Genomic DNA, 8,662 nt, shown 5'->3' with positions numbered 1-8,662 from the left:
TATAAGGGATATACAAATGAAGGAGTTCGCATAGATAGCTGGGAGCCAAATTATTTAAAATTTTAAAGGTAAGCAAAAGAATTTTGAAATTGATACGATAATCAACAGGGAGCCAATGTAGGTTGGCTAAAACTGGTGTGATGTGGGCATAATTTCTAGTACCAGTAAAGAGACGTGCAGCTGCGTTTTGAACTAACTGGAGCCGGTGAATAGAGGAAGATGGGAGGCCCGAGTAGAGGGAATTACAGTAGTCTAACGTGGAAGTGATAAGAGTGTGAATGAGCTTTTCAAGATCCTTCAAAGGGAGGTATGGCTTTGCTTTAGATATCTGACGCAGCTGCTAGAAACTGTTTTTCGCCACAGCTGAGATCTGTTTCTCGAGTTTAAAAGAGCTGTCCGGGAAAACACCAAGGTTTTCTAAAATTCTCTTGCAGGTGGAACCAGAAGTGCCCGTTTGCAGATATAACAGCTGAACATATCCGTTGCATTCTTTCTACATTAGAAATCAAGTATTCTTCAGAAAGTTCTTCCCATATGTGGAAATTCCCATAAATGTGTGACATTTGTAGGTTGCTTTGCTTTCAATCTTCTGTCCATTTCATCCCAAACCAGCTCAATGAGATTTAAGTCTGGAGACTGCGCTGGCCACTCCATGTTTTCAAGCTTACTATCTTGTTCTTTTTTTTCTGAGGTAGTTCCGACATAGCTTGGACTTATGTTTTTGGTCGTTATCTTGCAGCAGAATGAACCCCTGACCAACTAAGCGCAACTCAGAGGGTATTGCATGGTGCTGCAGAATGCTGTAGTAGGGTGCCTCTCCCTCTGTACAAGTCACCAACCCTGGATCCAAGCGAAACAGCCCCAGACCATCACGCTTCCTCCTCCATGTTTGACAGTTGATGCCGCACACTGTGGAACCATCCTTTCACCTACTCAACGTGCTTCGTTACATTTAGCCGTTACACCAGGTGCGTACCATGACTGAGTTCATCTGAATCACTTCTACTGTAGCTGAATATAGTACAGTATACTGCAAGGACAGAAAAAAATGAACTTTTTTAGTGAAAACTGCTCTGCTCAGGGATGGCACAGATCACCTAATGTAGGTTTCTTGTATAAGAGCCACTACTGACAGCCTGGTTAGCTGTGGAGGATGAGGGATGCCAGGGAGAATGACAGATTTTGCTACTCAATTAATAAAAATAAAAGAATGCAATGATTGAGGCCTGCAGCTAGAAGGAGCCTAATGCCAGTATAAGGACATCCATTTATAGGCTTTTCAGGATATATATTAAGGATATAAATTTAATACATATCCTAATCAAGTTAAATACGAATCTGACTTCAGCCCACAGCCCAGCACTGTAGGTTGACAGTGTATAAAAACATAAAATATTGTGACTCCTGTGAGAGTGCTGGATTGACCGTCCTGAGGTATACTTTTCCACAGCTCTATACAATTCTGAACGGATTCTCCTAAGTGTATAATAAAGACTTTATTCTTTGTGATCCTATTCTGGGTGTTGTATTTAAACCTATACTCGGGCTATTAGAAATGGCAAAACATTTTGTGTAGAACTCCAAATCAGATGCATAAGGTGCCCATTACAGGGATTTTTCTCTGCTCATATTGTTCTGTAATACATGGACAAAAGTTGACATTAGGTGAGGTTCTTGATTAACAAAAATAAATAAATAATGACATTCTCAAAATGATTTGAGTATTTCTTGAAATTCTAGGTTTCATTACAAGAGCGGAAGCAAGCCATCAGTGCACATTTACACTTGATAAATATTCCTGCTTATCATGCCAGCGCTCAAAACAGTTTTTTTTTGACGTGAGGCACAGGGGGACATTGCAAGCCCTACAATAAATAGGTGTTTTCACCCTTGGGATGCCAGCATCCAGGCACCTCCTGCAGTACCTCCTGGATTGTGTAGCATCGCTGCCGTAATAACGCGGCATGCAGGTGAGTGTGGGCGATGGTGCTGCTGGTGCTGAGCCTACAGCAAAAGACAGCATTTCCACAGCAAGGTGCTCCCAGAACTTTTTCTGAGTTACCGGCTCCTGACCCTGGCTCCTGCATATCTCCTTGTGCAAAATAAAACTGTTCACAATGGCAATGTCCACGAAGTGATAAAAAAAAGTCTTATACCACTTCTTTGTTTTTTGTTGAACACTGTAATAACCAATGAGAGCATCAGATAAATCAACACCATGCATGTTCTTATTATAATCCAGCACTGCATCAGGAACAGGTATTTGCTTTGCCGACCACGCCCCAGCCTCCTTCACTCTACGCTGCACAGTCTTTCCACTGAAGGCCCTGTGCACTGTGGAGCACATCGTTATCTCCCGAGTCTCAATCCACTTGACAAAGAGCACTTCATCTTTTCTAATCCAGCGCATATCTCCCCTCTCAGCTCTTTTAGGAAAGTCATTTTTTTCTGTGCGGGGAAAGTCACTCTGGGTTTTTTTAATGGTTCCGCAGCAGCCAAAGCAATTCTTATGCAGATATTGGAACAGAACAGGACTGGTATAAAAATGATCCAAATATAAAGTGTAGCCCCGACCAAGCAAAGAAAATGGCAGAAGATCTAAAACGGCTGAGTAGCTCAGACCATGGCTTATGCTGCTTTCACTCTTCCCTGTGTAGACAGAAAAGTTCCATGTGTAACCCGATGCTGAATCAGCCAGAACAAACAGCTTGTATCCCCGCTTTGTGGGCTTCGCCTTCATACACTGCTTGACGCTAATTCTAGCCTTAGATGCCACCATCCTCTCATCTATGCAGATGTTTTCGTAAGGCTGGAAATTTGCTTTGCAGGCATTCACGATTTGGTCGTAGAGCGGCTTGATTTTGAAAAGCCGATCGTACTGCGGGGTGTTTCTTTTTTTTTTGTTTTCCTCGTCGTCTTTCAGGTTGGAGAGGTGCAATGACCACACAATGGCCTCAAAACGGTTCCTGGACATATATTCTTGGGGGAAGTGAAAATTGTATGGCCATTCTCTTTTCCAGTAGTCAGCTCTGTGGTGTACACTTACAAGGCCTGTGAAAACAATAATAGCCAAGAAGACGTAAAAGTCTTTCACTGTCAGATCAGTCCATTGAAACTTTACACCAGCTGCCTTCCTTCTCGCAGCATTGGCATTGGTATTTTGAATGATTGTCTGTACAACAGGTACACTAAAGAAAAGCTGGAAGAGCGAAAGTGGAGACCATGATGCCGTCTTGTTAAATGTAGGACCAGGTACCCTGGAGGGCATAAACTTGAAGGGTTCAGGATTTCTGTCCTCCTCCTTTTTGTTATGCCACATTTCTTCCTGTTCAGGAGGCCCACTCTTCCGAGCCTTAGACCTAGCAGGCTTCAATTTAGCTTTTCTTTTGGCCGGGCTTTGCAGAGGTTGTTCATAGTCATCATTGTTGCTGCTGTGGTAAATAAAGAATACTTATTCAAAATCTATGAAAAACTTAACTTTATAAGGAGTAGTAAAATTAAGATTATATACCTTTCAGGCAACTGGGGGACAGTGGGAGCTGAGGTAGATTGTGTGGCTTGGGAATGATATTGCTCTGATGGCTGTGCAGGGGATGAGGGACTTAGGGGCTCATAGTCGTCATCATCACTAATGAAACAAACATAAAGGTCAAAAAGTTGATTAGATTCTTCTAGACGTGGAGTTTTCAGTGGGAGAAAGGTTCACTACTCGTCTAAAAGACTTCTTCAGTCTCAGCTGAATTTCTCCACCTTATCAACAAATACAACATAGATAATGACCAGCACTCACACCACTGCCCAACAACGGGCCGTGAAGTCCGTTTCATGATCACTAACATGCAAATTGTCTCGACCATTGATCAGTGGATAATAGCGGCTTCTTGCGCCAATAACGGTGTTGTGCCAAAAATGGATTTCTGGTATTTGCCAAAAAATGATTGCGGGAATTTTAACTATTATAAATGAATTGTTGACCTATTATCAGCCAGCAGCAGGTCAAACATATCTCTCATGAATGCTATCAAGTCATTTGGATGAGAAAGAAGATTCATATCACAAACTAGAAGGTACAAACAATATTTGTTCAGGTGACTTTTATATACACCTTTTAATTATTTGGTTGTCACCGACAACCAACGGGGGGGGGGGGGCGCTTACTGGGCTTAAGCCCGGGTTGTTTTGTCAGAAGCCCGGGGTCTTCTGGAGTGTTTTCATAGTTACATGCCTGGCTGACAACTGTATAAAACAACAACTACACACAATATTCGAAGCACATAGTGCACACTGTGTAATATTGGTATGCTCAGACACTAAGCGACTGAGCGAGGGGGCGGGGGGAGCTGCTGCCTGCGAGTGCGCTGTTGGAGAAACGGAGCCAGGCAGACAGAGGAGGAGAACTGAAGTTTGAGCAGGTACCAAAGCAAATCATTCGTACTGTACAAATAATGTAAATATGACGGTGAATCACAAAAGATTGATATCAAACTGATCACTTGACCCATATTACATTACTTGCTCTTCGAGTGAATCAACAAATGGCGAAATGAAAAGCCGAACAACAACAATGCTGTTTCTTTAGAGTCTTAGCTTACATGTGTTTATTTCATATATTCAGTTGTTTCCCTCCACGGCTAAATAAATCGGTTTCAGTAATGTACAAGAATGGACATAAGGAGCTTCTTTCAAAGAAAAAACTCTGATTGATGTTATTTTATTTATTATGCTTTGTATGTTGTTCAGTATATTTCTATGCAAAACAAGAGGAACTTCAATACACAGCAGTATATCCACAGTTTAAACCAGATATTTACATACACTTTATGGAAAACACAAGAACATTTTTTTACTGTTAAACATCAATTTAGAGTAAACTTGTTTTGGATAAATAAATATTGAAATATCTTTTGAATTCGTTAAATGTCAGAATAAAGAGAGAGAGATCTGTCTATTTTTTTATCACTTTCATCAAATTTAGGAGCACATATACACTAAGTTTATTGTTAATTAATAAGAAAACTCCAGACGATTCCATTCTGAGCTGAAGAAGCTTCTGATAGGTTAGTAGAGTCCATGTGAGTAAATTGGTGGCACACCTGTGGATGCATATAAGGCAAAACAGAGTCTGTTTCTTTGAAATGGGAAAATCAAGAGACATCAACCAAAACACCAGGAAAAGAACTGTGGAGCTCCATAAGTGTGGCTCAATTCTGAATACAATTTGGTGCCATTTACAATTAAGAAATACAGATAGTTTCTCTCTTTACTCTTAAAGTTAACAAATGTTTTTTATATTTATCAATCTAAAAAAATAAACATTTAGTCTGATTTGATGTTACAATTAAAAAGGTGTTTGTGTTTTTATCTGAAGAGTACATAAATATCTGGTTTCAACTGTATATTTGATGATTGTCAGCACAAAGAGGGAGAGAGAGGAACAGAGGTGGAACAAGAGCAGGTGAGACAAACATGTTAGTCAAATGGTTGTTTACCAAAAGTACCAGCGTATCATAGGTACTCATGTATCTCGTACCTAGTGTTTCTTTTTAGGTTTGTTATTTTTCAAATTCTACATTTATTAAGTTATGCAGGCTTGTTTGCACAACAAGGCTAAATAATTATATAAACTTTTCTCAATCTAAATATTGTACTTTGGTAGAATTAAAAAATAAGTGTAGTGCAGGTCTATGATGATTTTTAGTGCTACTATCATCTAGATTTGATTCTGGTTCTGTCTTGGTTAAGTCCTCAGTAGTCCTGATTTTGAACTGTTGTAGTTCTGTTTTAATTCTGGATCAGTTCTGGGTCTGGTTGAATTGGGGTTTAGTCCTCGTGTCTTGATACAGCCCCGACTTTGTTCTGCCTTGCTGCTTAATTAAAAAACTAGTTTAAGGTGTCCTGCATACTTGATATATATTTTCCCTACATGAAGCCATTCTTTTTTGAACAAAACCCAAAACAGAGCCCAATCTTTCAGTCATTTCTAACCCCCCCCCCCCCCCCAATCCCACATGCATACTACCCTTTAGGGCTAAGCCCTGGGTGTATCAAATGTCTGCCTCTGCCTCTGTTGCCAAGACAGATCTTGCCAAGAGGGGAGCAGAAATTGTAAGAAATATGACATCACAGTTCCATACAATAGTTTAATTGGCCAAAAGTGACTAGATTGATTATAACGTGGGTGCAATTAGCCTCTTTCACTTCCTGTGTTTGCAGCCTTTCCCCAGTTCTCTGTGAATGATACTCATGATCATTGATTAATGGTCCTGACAATTTGCATATTAATGATCAAGAAACTGACCTCACAGCGCATTGTAAGTCAGTGGTGCTAGTTTCAGCCACTATCAAATGTACTGTTGATAAGGTTGGGGAAATTCAATTCAAGTTACTGGGATGAGTAATGAAACTTTTCTCCCACTGAAATCGCGATGTCCAAATGAACAGAATCCACTTTCTGGGATTTCCACACTGGATGACTGACCGTGCACCAAGACAAAAAGATAAAAAGCATTCACCAATAAACCTGAGATTGCATACCTTTGGGGCAGCAGTATTTCGTAGCCCGAATCGCTGCTATTTTCTTTGTCTACCTGGATGAGATCTTCGTCATCTGACGAAGAATCGTCAACACACAACTCTACCTCACTATCTTTCGAAACGATCTCCAGCACGTCCTCATTCTTGCACGATTTGTTTTCGGAGGCCATTTCTGCAAGTAAAACGTTCAGCACGACAACAGCGCACACAACGCAGGACTGGCGTGTAATGCGTATCGAGTGTAAACATTAGTAGTCTTCCTGCAACTTTAAACTAGTCGGGATAGTAACTCCGGCTTCTATTGGTCGATCTGCAGTGGCGGGACGTCCTGCGCCGAGCGCGCGTCGCGTTTTAAGAAATCCAGCTACCTTCTCCACGCGCACGTGACGTCACTGGTTACGTCTGACGCCTCGCTGGTTAAGGAAGCGTGGGCGTGTTTTATGAGCCGAAAGCGTGTTCGTGTTGGAATTTCATGTGTTTTCAAGGAGCCCATTCAAAGGACAAGCCTGTATGGCGATACTCTGAGCTGATCTGTCCCTATAAAGTGTTATCCACAATATGTCTGTAAACAATGAAATGTGTTATTCTGTGTTGGTAAAATTACTTGAAAATAATAATTAGTTACTAATTAGTGATTACATCTCCAAGAAAGTAATCCAGTTACTCTATTTTACTGATTACTTATTTTCAAAAGTAATTAGTCACTTTATTACTTAGCCATTTTTAAAAAAAAACATGATACACAACTTGAATATGTTATAAAGCAATATAAATGATATCATATAAAATGTAATCAAATGAATAAGTCTATTTTTAAAACATCTTTTATTAGTTTTAATCTTTTAACTTCATGCACATTGCATCAAGCAAAAATTTAATTATATGCTCTGACCTGAAGAAATTTGTTTAATATTTAAACCTATTTTCTGCATATTACAGCATATAAAATAAAAAAACTTTTGTGTTTACCCTCACTCTTTCAAGGAAAACAGCAATAAATAAATAAAATCGAAGATTCAGCTGCACCAAGTCCTGTCATTCTTAAGTCTGTTTTCACCTGTTTAACAGGAATGGGGCCGGTGGAGGTTTGCCTGGTGCTGCAGTGGTCACGTCATTGGGGGTCCAGGGGTTTCTCTGAGAATTTCACATTCCCGTGGCAGCGTAATTTTTCATTGTCACTTTTTATGGAATCAAACTCAAAGTAATGCCCGTACTTCCATTCTTTAAACGCTGCATGGTCGTACTCTCTCCGCACTCCATATTATCGATTGTTGATCTAAACACATTTGGTGCTGTCAGGGATGTTGCACACTCGTACGTCATTGTCATGAGACAGTCTCACAAACAAAATCACAGTTTAGTAATGCAGTAACGCAGCGTGCTTATGGGAAAGTAACAGTAATCTAATTTCTTTTTTGCAATCGTAATTTACTTGTTACTTGAAAAAAGCAATCGGATTACAGTAACATGTTACTTTTAACACGTTACTACTCATCTATATTTAATTTAGGTTAAATTAAATTAACCTAAATTAGGTTTAATTTAGGTTAATTTATGTTACTGTCAAAGTCAGCTTAAACACACTGATAATTGTTCAAGTTGTAAATGGTCACCAGTGGGCATTTTGCATTGAGATGTGAAGAGCTGAGTTAAGATAAAGTTGAAGTGACTTTAAAGTTCTGAAACTGAACGTAATATATCTTGAAGTCACTTTCTTAGAAGCACTCTTCAGATAATTAAATGTTACCTATATAAATACAACAACAGTCACCACAAGGCACTTTCTGCAGTAAGGGAAAGACCCTACAATAATGAAGAGGAAACATTCCTCACGCATCATGCATAATGGGAAGCCCCCAACAGATTATTATTTTCTACATTTTTGTCCATGCTTAGATCAGCCTTGGTATCAGAGGCTGCCCTCAAATCCTCTTTGTCCTTGCCTTCTTGCTTCACCCTAGATATTTTTTTGGAGGGTAGAGGTGCTTGACAGCTGTGGAAGGGGCTCTGGGGAAGAACTGTTGTCCATTATTTGAGGACTTTCTGGTGTGCTCTGTGGAGTAACAGTCAGTTTCCTTTTTACTTTGCAAAGCACAAAAAACAGTTAATGCCCAGTGTTAGTGTCGCA

The 8,662-nt window shown here is 39.9% G+C and overlaps 1 protein-coding gene across 1 annotated transcript; it reads right to left on the bottom strand.

Moving 5' to 3' along the window:
• Positions 1-1,713: 1,713 nt before the first annotated feature.
• LOC113007891 (piggyBac transposable element-derived protein 4-like) lies at positions 1,714-6,857 on the bottom strand. The gene is made up of 3 exons (XM_026144924.1): positions 6,535-6,857; positions 3,512-3,628; positions 1,714-3,431 (listed from the first exon to the last, which is right to left on the bottom strand). Exons 1-3 carry the CDS (start codon positions 6,702-6,704, stop codon positions 1,769-1,771), a joined length of 1,950 nt encoding a protein of 649 aa, XP_026000709.1. The 5' UTR covers positions 6,705-6,857; the 3' UTR covers positions 1,714-1,768.
• Positions 6,858-8,662: the final 1,805 nt, after the last annotated feature.

Source organism: Astatotilapia calliptera, chromosome 16, assembly GCF_900246225.1.
Source record: "Astatotilapia calliptera chromosome 16, fAstCal1.2, whole genome shotgun sequence".
Lineage (NCBI taxonomy): Eukaryota > Metazoa > Chordata > Actinopteri > Cichliformes > Cichlidae > Astatotilapia > Astatotilapia calliptera.
This window is presented reverse-complemented; position numbering and strand designations above follow the sequence as displayed.

Coding starts and splice junctions, on each gene's coding strand:
- LOC113007891 (XM_026144924.1), bottom strand. CDS start 6,704: ATGGCCTCCGAAAACAAATCGTGCAAGAATGAGGACGTGCTGGAGATC. Junction 3,629..6,534: donor GAAATACTGCTGCCCCAAAG/GTATGCAATCTC, acceptor TTGTTTCATTAG/TGATGATGACGACTATGAGC. Junction 3,432..3,511: donor GTCCCCCAGTTGCCTGAAAG/GTATATAATCTT, acceptor TATTTACCACAG/CAGCAACAATGATGACTATG.